Source organism: Amphibalanus amphitrite, unplaced genomic scaffold, assembly GCF_019059575.1.
Source record: "Amphibalanus amphitrite isolate SeventyFive unplaced genomic scaffold, NRLGWU_Aamphi_draft 000499F_arrow, whole genome shotgun sequence".
Taxonomy (NCBI): Eukaryota; Metazoa; Arthropoda; class Thecostraca; order Balanomorpha; family Balanidae; genus Amphibalanus; species Amphibalanus amphitrite.
Window position 1 is genome coordinate 354,539 of NW_024881993.1, and position 20,388 is coordinate 374,926.

The window sequence follows — 20,388 nt, forward strand, 5'->3', positions numbered from 1 at the left end:
ATTACATCAAACAGTAACACACGAGGGAGTGAAGATAAAGCAAGCAGGCAACAAATTGCAAGCAAAATTGCAGCCCAATGCACAAACTTGTCTTTATAACATAAACTGACGAAGTCCAAGTATGAGACACATAAGAATCAGGCATCGATGCTTTCAACAGGAAAGAGTCGGGCACGACAGACCTCAGTTTTGCAAGCCATGCAGGAGAAGCAGGCATGTTGCTTTCAAACATGCTAATGTTGAGTGTAATTTGGCTATCAAATACTGCAGCTTCCCCTAGCCATCTCACCTCAGCTGTTTAACAACGCTATTCTCCGATGGCTCGACCCAACTGACTCAAAAACTAGACAAACTCGGCACCTTATAACTCTCACTCACCCTCTCCGGGCGTGCTGCGGCGCGGCCGGTGAATCGGTGGCCGTCGTCGGGGTCTGACCGCCGGCGGGGGACGGTGACGCCCTGCGCGGGCCGGCCGCCCGCTGGCTGCGGCCCTTCCGCAGGCGGCGGAAAGACTCGCGCAGAGACTTCTTCAGAGATTTGCCGCGCGTCATCGGGGATTCGCCCGAGGCGGCGTAGTCTGAGGGTAGAAAAGGGGCAATCAGTGGATGAGGGTTAACAGGCGGAGGCACCAGAGAAACCAGGGAAAACAAATAAGACAGCACACTTATAGTTAGGAATCTAGGATTCAGAATAAAGAGGAGCAGACAGGAATCGATACCTCATCTGTGCAAACATTCTCTATACTCAAAGTTACTCAAAACTCGCAAATTCGTTAAAAGTTCACGCCATCCCTGCTGCTGAGTACGTACCATGCGGGTTCAGCGTGCATTTGTGCATGACTGGCTTGTTCTGGATGAAGTCGAAGAGTACAAATCCGTGTCCGGTACCTGCCGCCAGCAGACCCCACGAGTCCTGTCAACAAGAACGGACAGTCAGGTCAGTCACTGAGATTTGTTTGTTGGGGCTCTAAGATAAAGCAGCCCTTTCCTCGATTCCCCGCGGGACGTTTTATCCACCTAGTCCTACTCTCCTCCCTGCAGTCGTATTCTCTCAACCGGTACTCCAGTACTCCTTCCCAATAGTCCTCTAGTCCTCTAATCTCATCTTACCGTCTTCCTCTCCCTTCATCTTCACCCTTCCTTGCACCTGCCCCTCTCTTTGAGCATTCTCGTCCTCCTCCTCCCTCTTCGCCTATCTCCTCCCGTTCTCCTTTCTTCATCCTTCTCCTAACCGGTAGACTGAGCGCTGAGACGGCCGCCGGCGGGTGCAGCTGGATCACACTGCTCGGCTGGTACATTAGTCTCTCTCCCATACCTGCAGACTGACCGCGGACAGACTGCTCGGCTGGTACGTCAGGGGGAGGCACTCGCCTTGGCCGTATATGGGCCAGAATGTCTAACGATTTCCGCCATGTTGTGTATACCAAAGTCTTGAAAAGTTGATCACTGCAATCAAACTGCAAGCATGAAGCAGCAGCACTTTTGAGTAGTGTACCTCTCACTAAACTGCACCTCTGCTACCGTACATGAAATTTATATTTCTGGTATACACAACATGGCGGAAATCGATAAACAAAAACAAGTCACCAATGCTCCTTCCAGTATATATTAGAGTTCAGTGGCTGGTACACTAGTCTCCCCCACTAACCTGCAGACTGAGCGCTGAGACGGCCGCCGGCGGGTGCAGCTGGATGACGCTGCTGGGCTGGTAGCCCGCCGGCAGCGTCAGGGGCTCCGGCCGCGCCGGCAGGCGGTCATGGCCCTTCCACGCGAAACTGTCCTGCTCGGAGACCAGGTCGACCAGCACCGGCTGCGGGGGGGGGGGGAGAGGGCGCGTCAGCGGGAGGAGAGCAAATGTTATCGGGATAAACAATAATGTGTTGGGACACCAGAAAAAAATGACAGAAAACAGCACCGATGACCAGCCGCGGTTTCATAACATAATGAGAACACACAAAACAAAGTCCAAATTGGCTGATAAAGAAGAGAAATAAGGTCTTGACAATCTACAATCCAAGTAGGTAGCCATTCCAGAAATAGCAATTCCTTTTATTGTCCCTCTAAATATCCACACAAATATGCGCAACGTTAATACTGAAACAATCCTTCATCACCCAACTCTGCATTTCTCGCTTAACAGTTCACTCAGCTAGCCTGAACCCTCGCCGCTCAATCTCCCGCGACGTCATCTCACCTGAACCTTATAGCCCTCCTTCTCTTCCTCTGCCAGTCTCCAGACCACGATCTGTCCAGCCGTCCCTGCCACTACCAGCGCCGCAGAGTCGCCGCACAGAGCCACTCTCTTCACCGCCAGCCGGGGGTCGTCTGAGTAGGGATCGAACACGCCCACTGAGCGCAGGGGAGGGAACTCCTCGTCCAGTTCTCGCTCGCGCCGATCGCGGTCGTCCTCCTCCTCCGAGAAGAGCCGAGACGTGGTCAGCCTGGGGAAGGAGAAAGAAGTAGGTAAGCTGATGTGCGCATTTGTCAACCTGAAGACAGAGAAAGGTGGGTAAATTTATAAAAAAAGTACGAGAACGGACACTGAACACAGTGAACAGTATGACGAAGAAAGAGCTGGTTGCCTGAGCAGTGAGTACGTACTGCTGGATTAACTATAAATTGCCAAAATGTCATGATACTGACTTCATGTCAAACTGTCTTAAGTGGCGGACGATGACTGAGTGAATGCCTGCATTATCGTTTATTTATGGGGCTTTCAAGGGCACGTTGATTGCGGTCGCGTTTTTATGAGTGACTCGAGCGATCGACTGAGTGAATGTCTCGACTGAGTAGCTAAGGGAGTGTAGCTGTCTGACCTGTAGATGAGCCGCAGTGAGACGTCTCCGGCGGCCCAGACGCACACGGAGCCGTCCTCGTGACCAGTGAGCAGCAGGTCCCGGCTGGAGCACGGCTCACCCACTCGCTCACCGCCGGTGATAGGCCACGGCTGTGAACATTGAACAGAGGTTAGGAACGAGCCGCTCACTATACAGAATCGAACAGAACGCATGATGTACTATTGTCAGATGAGAACCAATAGAGATAAAAAAGTTCATGGATCAGTTGATCAGGCACGTTTAATTATGCTGGCAGACTCTTGCTTTTCTCCTGAGAATTCCCCTATGCCTTTTATTTTTGGTGGACTTTCTCTCCCCCGCCACTCGTCCCTAGCAGTTTCTTCCAAATGACCGGCTGTCTTTCCCCTTTCTACAATTCGTCCCCCTCCCCCACCTGCTGGCTAGCGGCCTGCAAACCTTCTGAATCGCTGGCTGCCACGCTGGCTGGCCGCCACCAGGCGCCGGTAGGCCGTCTCTCCCTCCCTCTCTCTCCCTCTTTACCTTCTGCCTCTGTCTCTGTCTCCGTCTCTGTCTCTGTTTCTGTCTCCTCACCTTCTGACTGGCCGGCTGCCTCTGTCTCTCGCCCGCCGCCACCAGGCGCCGGTAGGCCGTCTCTTCCTCCTTCCCTCCCCCTGTTTACCTTCTGTCTCTGTCTCTGTCTCTCTCTCCCTGTTTACCTTCTGTCTCTGTCTCTGTCTCTGCCATTGTCTTACCTTCTGACTGGCCGGCTGCCTCTGCCTCAGTCTCCCCTCCCTGCCTTCTATCCTTCTGTCTGTCTCTCCCCTCCTTACCTTCTGACTGGCGGGCTGCCTCTGTCTCTCCCCGGCCGCCACCAAGCGCCGGTAGGCCGTCTCGCTGCAGTCCGTCACATAGCTGGCGGTGGTGATGGCACTGCTGTGCAGACTGCTCAGATAGGGCAGCTGGTGGGTGGGCCATCCCTCCGAGCTGAGGTCGACCGCCACCAGCTCCTCCTCGGCGAGAACCAGCAGCGTGTGCGGACCCTCCTTCGACTCTGAGCGGGGGGGGGGGGGGGAGTCAGTGAAGGGTAGAAAATGGTCATTTTTTTCAAAACTCGTGAGATATAGAACAGTACTGTATGTCAGTACCTAGGCATCCAGTATAGCTACAACCAAAGCGCTCATATTCGCTCCTCTACGAAGTACGGAGTGAACGCAGTCCGCATTCTACATCTGTCGTTCACCAACTCCAATCCGCAGCACCCCTCGCCCAGCCCCCACCCCTTTCGACCCCGATCCACCCCCCATGACTCCCCCCACTCGCTGTACCCACCGGTTCCCTCGCCGCCGAGCAGCACAAAGTCGACCACGGCCGATGTGAAGTCGAACGCCACATGTTTCTCCTCCTCTCGCTGCGCGTCACGCTTCAGTACTGACACGGTGTGCTTGTCTCCGTAGCTGGCCCGCGGCATACCACCGCTAAACACCACCCAGTCGCCACTGTCCGGAAAGGCGAACAGTCAGTGGGAGGGTATGGTACAGTCGACCTTAGTGACGTGTGCAACAAGAGCGAGGTTGTAAAAGAGTGGTGATACGACAGAAAAACCAGCTGCAGATGTTAATTCTGGCAAGCAATGATCTCAAACGAAAACTATTTATTCTATAAAATACATGTTTAAGTTAGTCTCTGTCTCAATTTCGGTAGCACTGTGGCAATACACGATTACACCGCACCCATTCCCTTCTCTGCATTGCAATGGCCAGTAGTCAGCCCCCAGTGACCCGTGACCTACCCAGGTGACCGGTATCCCATGGCCTCAACGACACATCCCCGTGACCTCTATCCACCCCCAGTGACCCCCACTGACCTGTCGGTGGTGACCCAGCTGACCCGGGTCATGCTCTTGCACGGGAACGGTCCGTAGGGCGCATGTGGACCGTCCGGTTTACTCAGCTTCCGGGCGTTCCAGATGATGAAACTGCCGTCGTTGTGAGCCGACATAAACTCGGCGCCGTCCCGCGACCAGCAAACCGTCTCCAGCGATTGGTTACACACGTACGTCTGTACGGGAGGGGAGTAAAGTTATACCGTCCGTATGAGTAGTTACACCGTCCGTAAGGGTAGAAGAACAATAGTTATACTGTTTGCAAAGGTAGGGAAAGAAGTTTTACACTGCATTTAAAGGTAGCGAGAGAAAGGTGCAACGCCCGAAAGTTACATCCCCAGTAGAGGGGTAATAATTGCACAGTTCGTAGGGGTATTGAGGAAATGGTTGCATTGTGGCCTAAGTCAGTGAATTGTAGAAGAAAGAACATCGACATTGCAAAGCTTATGCTACGGCAAACGTTGAAATAAGCATAACCAATTAAAACTGATGCTTAAAAATAAGACGATACAAGAATACGTCTGCTTGGAATTATGAAAACGACTGTGCATCTATTGTGTCCAGTAGCGCTGTAGCTCGACTCAGAGAAACACACATTTGGGCTCACATCTGGGGGAATCACAGGCATAAAAAGACAAGATGCGTAGCAAATCACACTCGAGACTGCCACCATAGTACATCACATTGCCTCAACGAAACAAAGACAAAGCATAACATAAACCAATGGGAACTCAACAGTCAGTTAAAAACCGGGGTAGTACATCTCGCCCAAGACACGGCCATTTTATGCAGAAAGCACGGCTATTTAAGAGTTAATATCAAGCAACATATAATTAACTATTCTAACCAAAGAACAGAACGCTAACCAAACCTGTAAGCCGGGAAACTAGGAGGCACAATGCACCAAAATGCACCGCCCATGCTAAACAGTGCGGGTCCAAGTAAACACCCCTGTGTAAGCCGGCTCTAAGAGAACATAACCGCGCAGTCGGGTCCCGGTCAGTGGGCTGAGTTTGAGCTGAGCCGTGAGTTCTGAGCCGGCCGGTGAGTCGCTGAGCTGGGTGCCACTCTCGGACAGCACGGACACAAGCACGGCACACGCGGCCGACCGGCGCGAGCACGGGCGGACGGCGGCGAGCGGCGGCGGGGCAGAGCGTTCTCCCATAAATCCCAACCACACCCCATTGAATTACCTGGTGACCTGAGACCCCCAATGAGCCGACCCAGAAAACTACATCTACAGACAGGACTTTCATCAACAGACTCTCCACCTAAACTCAGCTTCCACCCCATCCTGCTTGCTCGCTTGATATTCGGCAATCCTACTTGCTTTCGATGCCCAGGCTAAACAGTGCCAACTCTACAAAAGGCTGTTGCTGATAGCACAATCTGAGTTAACTGCTTCCTACAGGTACCCTGGATGCTGCTGCTGCTGCTGTTGTTGCTGGAGAGTTGCGCTCTACGCTACTCTATTCTACTCTATCTCCCGGTGCCTGCTAGCGAGCTATTGGGTGAGTAGGTTCACTACCGTAGCTACCCAGGTTGTGGCAGAGATTCACAGCGGCCAGTATAAATCTAACAAGCATGTAGCAGCAGCAGGAACAAAAGCAACTACATTAGCAGCAGCAACGACAGGACAAGCGAAGAAGAGGGGGGATACTGACCAACCAGTCACCGCCCCAAAACCCCGCTCTACTGGAAACCCCATCTTCACCACATTTATGAAACATCGAAGCCTTATATCCAACTCGATCCTCATGGTATCCTTATCCGCACAATGATCACCGTGACGCCAGACTGTCAGTCCCCGTCTTGCATTCTACCCCACCCTTACAAATAACCTAATAAAGTATGAACACCATCCCACCGCCGCCGCTGCCGCCGTCCGCCGTCCCAGGCCGGTGCGCCGCCCCTCCCCCGTTCTCACGTCACCGTACCTGCTCGCCATGGACCAGTTTGCGGTCCCAAATACCTACACGCTCGGCGTTCAACTGTTTGCGGTCCCACACCACCATCAGACCCCGGTTGTAGCCGATCAGAATCTTGTCCGGAAACACCGGGTGCTGGCGCACGCACTCGACTGCGCCCGGCGTGACTTTGTAGTCGTCGGGTACGCTGGAAGAAAGCAGGCGAGTAGAGGTCAGGTCAAAACAGGCCTTTAGGTCAGGTTATTGGCTAGGACAGGAGAGCTACGCCGGGATAGTAGCTCATAATACACTGAGGGCAGGAGAGGATAGGCATACTGGAAGAGCGTTAGCTCATATGGCAGGTCTGCCCGTAGAAGATATGCCGAAGGAAAACTTATCGATAACAGAACTTTAACAAAAAATGAGCACCAGTTAGGAGAACAAACGCATTTACAGATGAGGCCCCATAAGTAACACTATAGCCAACCCAGTATATATGTGAGTGGAGAAGAAGAGGTGGAGGGAGGGAGGAAGAGAGGGAGTGTAATTTCCTGGCGAGCGCTAACGATCCGCGGAAGGTCGGTCTCGGGGTGAGAAAAACACCCCCTCCCCGTGCCAGACGGACACACAGACACACATACGGGGTTCCGGCGGGAGATGAGTTGGGAACGGGTCGATAGGATGAGATGAAATTAAGGTCAAGAAAAAAAAAAACGAACTGCGCTAACGTGGGTCGGCATATGGATCAAGAACCAGCAAAACAGGCTACTAGACCATACACTATGTCGAGTCTGTGGCTACGAAAACTAGTCCTTTGGCGACGTCAACCGAATAGACTGGAGAAAAGGGGATGCTAATGACTGATAGCGATAAACAATTTCAAAACTGACGGAGATAACCGGCACTGAGTGACATCAAACCAAAACCAAAAGTCTCATGACTTGTGAAAGATCTCGCCTTACGTCATCACACTTAACAGTCCACACTTTTACCTACTGGAAGGCAAAGCTGTATCACTCTTCAGTCTTCTATTATCTTTTATTCATCTGTATCAGTATATCTAGTCCGTCCTAAACTCAAAGTCCTTCCCTCCCTGTGGCCTCGCGTCTCACTTCTGCATGACGACATCCTGGTAGATGATGTTGTCGGTGAGGCTGAAGGAGGCGATGTTGAGCAGGTAGATGTTGCCGCCCTCAGTACCCACCAGCAGGTGCTCCCCAGACGCCTCCAGACAACACGTTGAGATCGTCTTCAGCCTGCAGAAACGAGATCACACCGGCGTGAGCGAATCGGGGTGCGAACAAATTTATCGACACGTAAGACCCTACGTGACCAGCGGCAGCGTAGCAGCATTACTTATAGCATCAACTAAAATGCAAGATTGCGAGAGAATGAACATCCCAAACCTTCGCGTCACTTTTATATTGACAATAGACAGCTTGATCTCATATCTGCCGCCTGAATTTAGCGAGATATCCGGCATCCATGCTATATAAATAAAAAGCTGAATCGATAATCATAATTCAACCAGCAGGGAAGTTGAAATCTTTTCATGCTCAGCTACTGCTCACATAAGCTGAGCTGAGCCCTTCTGACACAAGAACAGAGACAAGCCGCAAATGCCTCTAGCTCTCCACAATAGAAATTCATCTCCCGTGATCGACCGCTGACGTCATCTCCCTTTTCGCTTCCCCTCTGTTGGGGTTGGGGAGGGGATAGTTTCACACTCACTTGCCCTCCATGGTGGTCGAGTTGACCTCCTCTAGCACGGAGGTGCCCGATCGAAAGTTCACCTCCCATAGATGCAGCGTGTTGTCGTCGCAATGGGTCACCAGCCGACCCTGCCGGGCGCACACATCACGTGACCATACAGCAGAGCCACAGGGCAGGGCACGTGACCAGCCGCGGGCGACGTGTTATGGGCGGCTAGTGGCAACGGAGGGCGAGTCTGGTCGAAATAACTAACGAAATAAAACCGGAGCAGACACGGAACAAAAACAGACCGCGGTGGGGAGGGGAGGGGAGGAGATGACGACATCGCTTGGCTGACCGCCGCGGCGGAGAGGAAGGGACACGAGCGGGCGAGGAGGGGGGGGGGGGCGGAGAGTTCGGGGGGGGGATCTGGGTGGTGTCTGTCAGCCAGCGTCTTTCTCGCGAAACTATGCGGCTCAGAGAACTGCGCCGCCCGTCTGGGACCCGTGCAAAAACAGAGACCCAGTTAGCTAGACGTCAGCGAAACGGTACGCGCTGGCACTTTGGATGGATGGCAGACTACAGAACAGCGCGGCGCAAACATAAACATGGTGAGGTCACACACAAACACACACAGTACACGGCTGCATTGTGAGGACCCAGCGACATTCTGGCGACCGGGCGCTATTAGTGGGGACACAGTGTGACTAGCTACATAGGTGCTCTCGAGTTAAATGTACCGAGTCACAACGAAGGCACAGCACACACGCTCTAACACACTGAACACACAATGAGGACACTACAAAACCTTTTAAATCTATGCCCGCTAATTATTGTCATTATCTTGATTGAGGGAGCGACCGAGCATTGCATTTTCATTGGTAAGTGTGGCTCGGCGGAGGAACATAACCTTAACAGCTTGCCTAAGTGTCAAAACAGAGATTACAGATACCTATTGGAACTATTTATTCGTGCATGTAGTTTGCCCTTCTCGCTAGTTTGAAAACTAGAAAACTGTCAACAGGCGAGCTGTTAGCTGTGATATTTCCCAGCACCCCAGCTGGTTACGAAGTGGAAGGCACGGCTAACTCGGCAGTGAACTCGGCTAATGTGACCCCCTCCCCTCCCCCACGGCACCGTTCTGCCCCCGGGGGGGGGAGGGGGGGGACCACTTTGGCAGCTGCGGCTGCCAGCCGGTGACCTAACACCGTGTTTTCCCGGCACATGTTCAGTGGGCGTCTTCCCTTTGGTCTGCGAGATATTTATCGGGTTTTACTTGGCAGGGAGGAGGAATTAGGCTACCGTCTTCTGGGGTCCACATCAAATGTAGAAATGAAATGGTTGTGTGTAATAAATGGTAAAACTCATGCAACATGGAACGAATGCAGCGCTACAGCAATGTTTCTTGTCAAAAGTCAACTTTACTATAGTTCGTTTTTTCTAAGTTCGACCCTCACTGTAAACATCTTTTTGGAAACAGCACGAGAATTGCTAGCTGAATTACTGAGAAAACTGGTTAGCGCACTTTGTGTTGGAGATATGAATTAATATTTTCAAAATAAGTTTGTAACACCGATGATATACTGTTACGTTAAACGCCGTGCGATTTATTTATAGTTTACTTATACTTCCTGACAAGTCCTCGATCCTTGTGGGGCTGCAAAAACCGAGCTGCGAGTCTGGGAAAAAGAAGCCAGGTAGAAATAATTTTGATACAATTGATCGCCTGCGAAATCATTGTGCGCCAACGAGTTTTCTCAGTAATTCAGCTACCAATTCTCGTGCTGTGTTCAAAGAGATGTTTACAGTGAGGGTCGAACTTAGAAAAAACGAACTATATGCATTATACATTTCGTTAAAAAAAATGTTTCTACTTTAAGCAATCTAGGGCAATGGGCCATCGCCTGAGTGGCTGGCGTCCCGTTTACGCTTGTTTTAGAAATAAACAAGCACTTCACCTTCTGGGAACTAGTTTGAATTTTCATGAGATTCGGCAATTAATTATTAATTGGTATTCCTCAGGGGCGTTGGCACGTGTGGTGGATCAATGATCCGGAACACTGGGGGATATACCCGAATCAGCTACCAAACACACACACACAGAACAGCACACAAAATATTAGACGTGTGGAAAGAATTAAAACGTATAGAAAGAAATAAGCATGGAAAGAAAAACCACTGTATAGTCATAATAAATTCCCGACACGCACACCACACGAATTACAAACACACGCATAAAAAACCTTCGCACTACGTAAAGACACTCTAAAAGAAACTTTTAGAGTAGCCACTAGTAGCTCTAATATAATGTTCTGCAAAACAACTGTATGTTGTGTGTGAAGGTTAGGAACCTCAATCAGAGCACACTTCAAGGTGAAGGGCCAATACAGCCCTAATCCGAACCCCTCAGCCATGTCACGTCAGGTTAGCCGAGGTCAGGTCAGGTCATGGGCGTGTTACTGGTGCTACCAAGCTGCGGGTCACGAACACTTACGGTCACCAGTGGACGATAGGCCTTCTGTTTGGACCAAGCCTGAGGTCTCCGCTGATACGATATACCATCAAAGTAACACGGTTAGAAGGGGTGACGGCAGGAAAAGCAGGTGGGAGGCTGCTTAATAGTGGGGGCGGCGAGACGAGGGGGATGGCACAGAATAACTCGCTAAGGATGTAAATACATCACAGTACACAATGACAATACGGAATGAAAAGCAATAGCGATGTTTTGCCTATGGGTAAAAAGTACGTGTTTTAAAAATCGATTAATCGATGAACTAGTAACGATGGGAAACAACGGGTCATGCCCACACCACCAAAACAGACAACTAAGACTCAGCCCCCATCAGCCTTGCACACATCCACAGTTCGTTCAACGACAAGCCACCTTCACCAAACCCTCACGGTTCAACATCTCTATGATCCTGCCGCCCCGCTCGGCCCACAATCTCACCTGGTTGGGCAGGAAGATGATCTGTCGCACGGCAGACTCCACGTTCTTGTGTTGTCCGTAGAACTCCACACCGGGCTGTCCATAACTGTATCAGAGCTGGTTAAGGAAATGAGGCGTTCGCAGGCATTTGAAGGTGTATAACACGGGAATGTCAATCAGCATCGAAAACACAGGCAGTCCCTGGGCAATAACCAGGACAAAAACTTGTTATAAGCTTAGGTGCATCAGCCCAGCTGAATTATTCACGAATACAACGGAACGAAAAGCATTGTTCAACAGTAAGTAGTTGTGATTCGGGCAACCAGCCAGACCAAGCTGGATCAAACCGGCCACTGCTTTGTATACGAATTGCGTAATCATTGGTATCACCCGTGTGCACTGTGCACCTGATAGATGTTTGGTAGATGATTTTCCGTCTCATCAATGAATTGTAACACGCAACGCCTGCGATTTGTGCAACTACAATTGTATCACAGTTGTAAGGTTATGAGGAAATGATCCCTCGTTTAGACATCCACTGCCCAATGCTGTAAGGTCGGTGTGACCCAGTGTCAGAAAAGTGGCCCGTTTCTAAGTTTTCTTGAACTCGGAAGATTTGTTCTGCGAAAAGTTTTGACTAAAGAAAAGCAATTTTTGTTCTGTGAGCAAACGCTCCCTAAACAGATGATTTCTGTGCAACAAAGTACCTCTACCCATCTATGTCAGCATTATCAGGCTTGATGGAGCATTTCACAATGGGTCACTTAATAAAAACCCAACTGCCTACCCATTTTGACTGATTTTTCTTCTTCAGCAGATTAAGTCATCTCTCTCCAGTCTCCATGGCTACTGGATAAAGACCTGGACTCCTGAATAGAATGCAGTACAAACTACTGACCTACTCCCAAGAACCAGCACCGCCTGCTACTCTTGGTTCACCAGCTGACAGCTGTTGGCAAAACTTTCACTGGTATATTAGATTGATAGATATAACTGGTATTTGATCGGCAGCCTGAAGCCCATCAACTGTGATGTGTTATGAACAGGTGATCTGTGAATTGTGATCACACAGTGTGTGCATTAACAATTTATCCTGTATTTTATAATACAAATGTTGAAAATTTTGTCACTCTTTTAACATCTGGTTCAACACGTATGATATGAATGAAGGACTACACAGCATGCAGGAGCTGGAAATGGGCAATGCCCCAATGGACATGCAAACTTAACGTAATCAGGTGAGATAAACCTGAAAAGCTCGATTTCATATCCATATTAGCATGCAGTACCTACAAAGTAGTGAATGCTTTAAAAAAAATTAACTGACAGGCAACAGCAGTTCAAGTTAATAACGTAGTCAGGTGAGATAAACCTGAAAAGCTTGATTCATTTACACGTACACTGGTCTGAGAAACAACACTACCAAGCTAGTGAGTAGTAAATGGGCAATGCCCCAAATGGATATGCAAACTTTACGTAGTCAGGTGAGATAAATCTGAAAAGCTCAGCTTGATTAATTTACATGTACACTGTTCTGAGAAATGACACATATACCAAGCTAGTGAGTAGTACCTAAATGCTATCAGAAAATTATGGGTACTGGATAAGCATATTACCCATAATACATATATCAGCACACCTATCCTACCTTTATAATCACATTCTCACACAAATCAAACGAAGGTACCAAACAAATCACAAAAATAACACGCGAGTCATGGGAGACGAGTCATAAGCCTTGGCCTTTTGACGTCTAAAACACTGCCATCGCCGCACCAACAAGCTCGCTCCCCGCCCGGCTCCCTTCATAACGCAACCGGGCGCAAACTTTTTCTGAGTTCTCGCAGAACATATTTGGTGTTTCCGTGGTGGCAGACTATCCCCTGGTAAAAGTTCCCAATTGCAGTAAAGTATGAAAATATGATATCAGTAGATGTAAAAAAGATTTTTCTTTTCAAAAATGTCAAAATTTAGCAATTTTATAACGTGTGATGCCCATATTTTACGATAGTCTGCGCGGGGTCGTTCCGTGCCTGCTAAGGTCAGCTTCACTTGGATCGTTTAAGACACCTAGACATCATTCATTGCAAAACAAGATATGGCTAGAATGGAAATTGATTGGAAAAAGTTATAGAATAGTTTTTGTTTCGTAAAAATGAGCAAAAAAATGCGTATGGGGATAATAAGTGACAGGGTCTTTTGAGGTATCACCTTTTTGGTGCCGGCATAAGAGAACTTGGACGAATTTATGGCAAAATTTTTGTGAATGATATTAAAATGAACAAAATAAACAGTTATTGTCTTTTTGATGCCCTTTTCCCATCTGAATTACACAAAAAATGACTTTTTTATTTTTCTCGAACTCATGGCAGTAAGATATCTTATCTTGTAATAAATCGACCGAAGGCATTATTTTGTGCTGCATATTATTCATTAAATTTTGTATTAAAATAAATTGAACATCAAAATCGTTTTTGTCATTCGGCAATGAACTTAACTAGCAGCAAATACTTTTTAAAAAATAAATACATTCTCAGACTAGGCAGCGCTGTCTGGCGCGTGTACGCGCGCTTTTACGCGACTGCGCCGGGTTAGTCTCGCAATTTGCGTGAGTTATTGTAAAGAAGTATAATTTCGTGGGGTAATTTAATAGTTAAATGTTTATGTGCAATTTTTCTCGTTTTTTTCATACTCAACAATATGATTTTTGTTTCAAGGCTGAGATACTGAGACTCATTCGACTTCGACAATCTTCGTTCAAGGAATCTGAGGTGGGATTGTTCATGTCTATTTTTGTAACAAGCTCTGGTAATGGTAATACTTAACATAAACCATGTGTTTCAGTTTGTCTAACTTCTCCCCTTCTTGATTATACCTTCACTTCTACCTAGGCTAAGAAAGTGATATCCAAGGGTAGCTGCTTTCACATTTGCATTAGTAGCCTACTGGTGGGTTCAGATTGTTTTCTTGCATTTAGTTATGATATGTTCTTGGATTTCCCTTGTTAAAATTAGGCAAATGTGAATATTAATATTTATATAGGTATGCATCATTATACTTGAGCAATGGCAATGTAGGCTACCTGCCTATTAAGTAGATACAAGATTGCATGTGGATTCATTAAGCAGGCGTCTCACGAGATGCCAGATCTGAAACATAATCTAACCTGACCTAACCTTACCTACTAGCCTACAACCTACAAGCCTAACACCTACAACCTACAACCTACATTGCTATCGTAGACAGATCTGGCATCTCGTGAGGTGCCTGCTTAATGATTACCATTGCATGTTGGTCATGTGCAGGTGTTTCACTTTGATATGTGCTGCATTTCAACAATCTCTGCCCATTATGCTAAAAAGAAACTGATATAATGCAGTAGCTTCATTAAAAATTTGTAACCATAGCTAAGTTCCAACTTTGTTCTGCGACCTTTTCAAAATTTTAGTCTGCGAACTTAGATCCCCAAACCACTTTTCTGACACTGGTGTGACCTCAACCCCATTCCGATTCCCCGTCCAAAAATTCACCCCAAGCCGCACATAAACACTGACAAACTGCACGTTTTCTCGCGCACATGTGTTGCTGCAACACCACGATGCCGCAATCTCAACCACTTCACGATGGAGGGAGAAAGCGCCGCCTGCGTGCTCCGTCTCGGCTGCTTTTTGTGGGTGAATTCGGCGCTGCTGCTACAATCTCGGCTCGCAGACGGTCCAATCTGAGATGGGAGGGAGCCGATTGTTCGTAGATTGGATGGAAAACGATCGGGAGGGTTTGGTTCAGGCCGGGCGCTGCTGTGGAAAGGAGCCGATCGAGGCGATTGGCTCCCTTGGGACCTAAGTCTCCGGTGTCAACTGACTTTTACAGGGACCATGGGAGTCCTCTGGAGACCCCTGGAGATCCACGACCCGACACCGGCGGGGGAAGGCAAAGTGAAAAACCTCGGCGCGCATCCATGTTCTAGTAAACCAAGTTGTCCGTGAGTCACCATCGTATCCAAGAGCGTTGTCAGCCTCTATTCCATATGCATATACCGGAATTCTGCCGCGGCTGGTCGGGGCGTTTCATCTCCGTGTCCGTAGGGCCAGTCGTGCCGGCCTGGCGGAGGCAGTAGGGGCGGACTATCGGCGGGTTACGTCAGCCGGTCGTGACCTCTGCCTTTCGTAAGGCCGACATCTGGTCCCTCCCTGCCCAGAACGGCCATCCACAAACAGTCTCTAGTTACCTCCCAAGTCAGCTCAATACCCCAGCCGCAGTATTCCCTCTCCAGCATCCGTGCTATCTCACTGCCCCATCTAAAGACAGACTCTCGACTCCCTCCAAAGTAAGCCACCACACTGCACCTGCCCAACGCCTGAAGTCATCTTCCCTTTTCCCCAGCCACCCCATTGCCTCATTCCCATAGACCAGCCTCTTCCTCTCCTAACCTAGCATCCACCTCCAGGCCAACTCCCCCTTCCCTTTCCCCAAACACCTGTGTAGAAGCTAGCCTCGACAGGATCCAGCTGCCACACCTCCAGGTCAGCTGATAACCCCACCCCACCTCTCACCATGAAACACACGCCTGACCTCCTTCTCCAAGCGTCTCAGTGCGAGACAGACCACTCCACTCAGCGTTCAATTAACGAAATGCCCGCGAAATGGGCCCGCTGGGTACGGGTGAGCCGCTCTAACTGCCGCTGATGGACTGGCCTGGAGAGGCAGAGGGAGTGTGGGCTGAATAGTGACCAACCTTCTGACCAGCTGTGAGCATGAGTGACTTTGTCGGAGCAGCACATAACCTCCCAACAAGAGTATGCGTGCCATCAATGCCATCAATAAAGCATTTCATAAGAATATTAAACGACTGTTGATGTTGACTTCGTGTTTATATGTTGAGTGTTGTTGTGTGTTGTGTTGGTTGTCCTTCACGCGTAACCGTACGTCCTGTCCGTGCCCATGCATTACACGGTTTCGATCGCATGCAACAACTCCAACTCATGCAACAAATTGCCGTAAATACTGTTTACTACCACGTGTCTACCTGAGTACAAGGTCATATCCGTACCCCAAACACCTGCTTACAATGCACCAGTATAACTCATATCAACCACATCATCAGTGCATTAGAGAGCACCGTACCGGGAGGCGGGAGCACCTGTCCCTAAACAAAAACACATCCGCGTCCTGGCCTTCGTCTGCATTACCATTGCCTGTATATGGTACACGTATCCTCAAAGGCGCCCATCAGACGGTGGGATGGGATGAGAGAGCAGAGGAGGAGAGCGGAGAGAGGAGAGAGGATAAAGTCACGAACTCGACTGGCACCACGCCGGCTCCTCTGAGGTCATTGTTTACCGAAATTGGACAAACATGACCGGCACGGAGGGGAGAGAAGGGAGTGGAGACATGGGAGGGATTGGAGTCTGGACGGGGTGGATCAGTGGCTTTGGAAGACAAACTTTGGGGACGTTAGATGTGAAGCGACATTAGATGTTAGATGACATTGCACCTATATTGCTCACCAATGCAGGTACATTTTTGACGGATTGCATTCATCATCAAGTATATAGTTAACGCATGATGATGACGTATGATTTTGTTGAACCTCTAAAATTAGCAAATCGCCAGTTATTCCACCAAAAGCTCGCAAAACAAGCGTCGTGAAAGTGACAACACCGGTCGTAGGCGGCGGGACGGGCCATCGCTTATCGCTGAGTCACCGGCCTGTCGCCGCCATAGACAGAGGCCCCTAGACAGACACACAGACAGACACACAGACAGACAGACAGGCGGGTTCGTCTGGTGGGCGTCTGTAAACATTTGGCCTGTCGACGGCACGGGCCAGCACCCTCCTCCCCCTCCTATCAGACAGAGGTTATGGGCCCCAGCGACCCCAGCGGGGCGGCTATACCCCACGTATATCAGTTAATGGTGCGCATTGATACCTGGGGTGAATATTTTTTGGCTGCGCAGCGACCACCATTACCGGTCGCTTGGTTACATTGGTCCACCCGACAGAGCTGTCACAGCTTACACAGAGCTGAAACCGCCTGACACCAGTCAGCTCAGCCCGACACAGCTGATACAGGTGACAGTCGTCTCTGATCGGGATCGATATGACAGCTGACAGCACTGCGGACCTGACGCCATGGTGACTGTCATAATTTAAAAAATGACTCCCTGTTTCTAACTGGGAGCCGATAAATTGATGGATCAAATAAACATCACGTTTTTAAAATGTGGCGTAGATTTTTTCGCAACAAAACAAATAAATTTGGGTCGAATGATGAGTAGCGACGTCATCCATTACGTCATCTGACACCTCTGACGGGTCGCTAGATACGTAGTTTGACGAGCTGACACCTGAAACACGCAGACTCGTCGCCAATCTCATCAGAACCTCGGTGATTCATTAGTAGACGAGCCAGAGGGGCCACCGCCATCCGACGTTAGTTCAAACTACCACCACCAGGCGGCTAGACGCTCCCAACTAGCAAATTCATTATTCACACCTGTGTGGCTCTCAATCTACACACCGCTGGCCAGGTCTCACAGCGTACGGAGGACAAATTTTGAGAGCCTCTGGGACTCGCGAGATGAGGCCGCGATCCGGCCATGGGGGAGGGCTGGGAGAGGGAGGGGGAGGTCAGGTGGGCGTGGCAGGCCGGTGCGCGGCTGAGACCGTCTGCCGAAACTAGCGAGGGCCTTGTCGACGGCTCAGGACAAGCTCCTCTGTGAACTAACTAGGCTGTGGAAGAGGATGTGCTCAGCGTCAGTGAACGTTTCTATCCTGACGTTACAACAGGGTAGGTTTTCTACAACGCCGTTCCTGTAGCTGAAGTTGGGGGACCCAGCAAATGAAAGGGCACCCTCGAATCTCAAAAACAAGATTTTCAGCACTAAGTCCAAAGCAATCTATGAACAGAATCGACATGTAAGCACGGCGGTTGCCTCCCGCCCCGGGCTGGATCCCCAGTTGCATCATCAACAACTCCAGCCCCTCCTTCCTTTCCGTTTTTCTCCTCTCCCCTGCGGCGGCGGTGTGGGCGGGTCCACGAAGCCAGCCAACAGTGGAGTGCCAGTAGCTGCCCATAACACAGCCGCCCGGCGCCCGGCCCGCCGCCGTGGCCTTGAGGGCTGCCGGCCGGGGTGGCCCGAGCCGAGAGCCGGTCCCCGGTCCGACGAGACGGCCGCAGACTCCTCAACAGCGGTCCGCGGTCATGCAGGCTTCGAGCTAGAAACAAGCCATGTATACATATTTTCCGCGGTCCGTGGTCAGGCTTTGAGAGTTTGAGAGCTTTGAGACCCATCGGCCAGCCAGAGTTGGATGACAAATAAATGGCTGGTGATTCCAAGACGGCAACGTGGACCCACGGCCAACATTGCGACGACCCGAGTCACTTAGTGGCCCGGCATCGAAAGTGACCGATGCATGAGCCAGCTAGCTATGCTCCATTTCTAAGTTACAAAGCGAATACCATTTTATCATTTGACCAGGACCTCGGCCATCCTGACAAGCCTTACGTCAAAAGTCCCGAGCCTTGAGGCAGCTGGACAGTGGGCACGCCGACGTTTAAATCCAACGATATGACTCTGCCCTGCCGCCGAGTGAAAAGCCCGACACCTGCATCCACCACACCTAACACCCCATCCAATACTCCCCACACGCTCGAAGATAACGCCCCAATCGAGCGGGCGCGCCGACTCCAAAGGATGTTTATCCCATAGACGCTCCCCGTTCCAAAGAAACCCAGCTGCGCAATCGGCCGACACGGCAAATATTGACCCTGTGACCCCCTTCTAGTGGCTGCCAACACCCCGAGCGCGGCTCTAAAATCCACCGTGTTTGGGTGATCTCTACACGATGGGGAGGTGATTTTCACAAGAGCGTTCATATAGGCGCGGATATCGATAGCGTGGCTAACTGAAAACGCTGGGCGTGGCGCCAACACCTCGCCGGTAACGTAAGCCGTCAGATAGGGTATCGCCGAGGGTTGGGCAGGTGTAAAGCCAGGTAAACAGGGTAGCAGGGCCAACCACAGCACAGTGGTCTCGGAACGGCAGGCTGAACAGTGTTGCGGGCGTTGCACCAATGCACCAGACTTGTGGAGGCCGGCATGCTGTAGGTACCTTATTTACGAAGACAGGCACTGTATTCAACTTATGAATGCAGGCACAATGCCCATCACCACCCAATTCTACGAAACCTTCGTCCAGGCATCAGCTTAGGGAGCATCACCTAAAAAAAGTCCTCGCAGCTGTGTCAAAAAGGCGTAGGTAGTAGGTACGAGTACGACGAAAAATAGCAGAACAGGAAATCGCCATCATACGCAACAATCAGGGAGGATAAGACACCGAGCCACCCTAAGCGGCTTGTTGCTGGTAACTTGGTTTAAAGACCACCACAAACGGAAACATAAAATGTGAACAGGAAGAAGCTAATGCCCTTTTCAAATAACCTCCTGCCAGTCGTCTTACAAATAGGATGCACTCCGTGCCTAATTCGACCAACAGCAGAATGTGTATGTGTGGCTTCTATGAGCCGGAAGCAAGATCTCGGCGCGTCCGTCCGCCGCGGCGGGGGGGGGGATGGGGGAGCGTCACCGTCACGCCGCGTCACGGGGGCAGTGGCCGTCACGGCGCGCGTGGCGTCACGCTCCGCCGGGCACGCCGCGAGACGCCACGTAACGTGACGTCATAGCCGTCACGTCCGCGGGTCGGGTCGTGACGGAGCGGGTGTCACGGTGGTCGCGGCTGCCGAGTCTAGGAAACCAGTCCCAGTCCTATTTATAAGGTCTCTTTCGCACACAGCAAGTGACGTCCAAGCCAATGATTGGGTTTACAGGCGTCACAATGATGAAGTTATATGACGCCAGTAGCGACCACGCTCAGTTTTCACACAGCTCCATACCTGACATAACAGGACTGGTCAGCAAAGCAACAAGTCCCAGATATGTCCTCGGGTACTTTTGACTTTTCCACAAGGGGCTTTGTTCGGATTCTTGACCCGACTTTACTCCTACCCTTTCTCCGTCTCCGTCTCGGCGAACCGTCAGCAGCCTGGGTCACGAGCAGGATAGGAGCGTGCCGTTTGCCGGGGTCTGGGTTCGTTGCAGTCTGACCTTGGACCACCGCGGTCAGTTCAACTCCCCACACAGGTAGTGAGGCTGGGACGCGGAGCCTGAGGCTGCGAACT

At 50.3% G+C, this 20,388-nt stretch overlaps 1 protein-coding gene across 11 annotated transcripts in view; it reads right to left on the reverse strand.

The window, feature by feature from the left end:
• LOC122392736 (lethal(2) giant larvae protein homolog 1-like) overlaps window positions 1-20,388 on the reverse strand; it is an 83,302-nt gene that overhangs the window by 24,284 nt on the left and 38,630 nt on the right. For 6 of the 11 annotated variants that reach the window (XM_043387968.1, XM_043387966.1, XM_043387974.1 and 3 more), the window contains exons 5-16: window positions 11,229-11,313; window positions 8,318-8,427; window positions 7,699-7,842; window positions 6,617-6,794; window positions 4,662-4,855; window positions 4,127-4,293; window positions 3,628-3,848; window positions 2,816-2,946; window positions 2,194-2,440; window positions 1,648-1,809; window positions 810-912; window positions 379-577 (exon numbers count right to left, since the gene is read on the reverse strand). In XM_043387968.1, the coding sequence (XP_043243903.1) occupies window positions 379-577; window positions 810-912; window positions 1,648-1,809; window positions 2,194-2,440; window positions 2,816-2,946; window positions 3,628-3,848; window positions 4,127-4,293; window positions 4,662-4,855; window positions 6,617-6,794; window positions 7,699-7,842; window positions 8,318-8,427; window positions 11,229-11,313 (1,941 nt within the window). The remainder of the gene's footprint in view (window positions 1-378; window positions 578-809; window positions 913-1,647; window positions 1,810-2,193; window positions 2,441-2,815; window positions 2,947-3,627; window positions 3,849-4,126; window positions 4,294-4,661; window positions 4,856-6,616; window positions 6,795-7,698; window positions 7,843-8,317; window positions 8,428-11,228; window positions 11,314-20,388) is intronic. The other 5 variants (XM_043387967.1, XM_043387969.1, XM_043387972.1 and 2 more) reach the window with 1 other exon arrangement.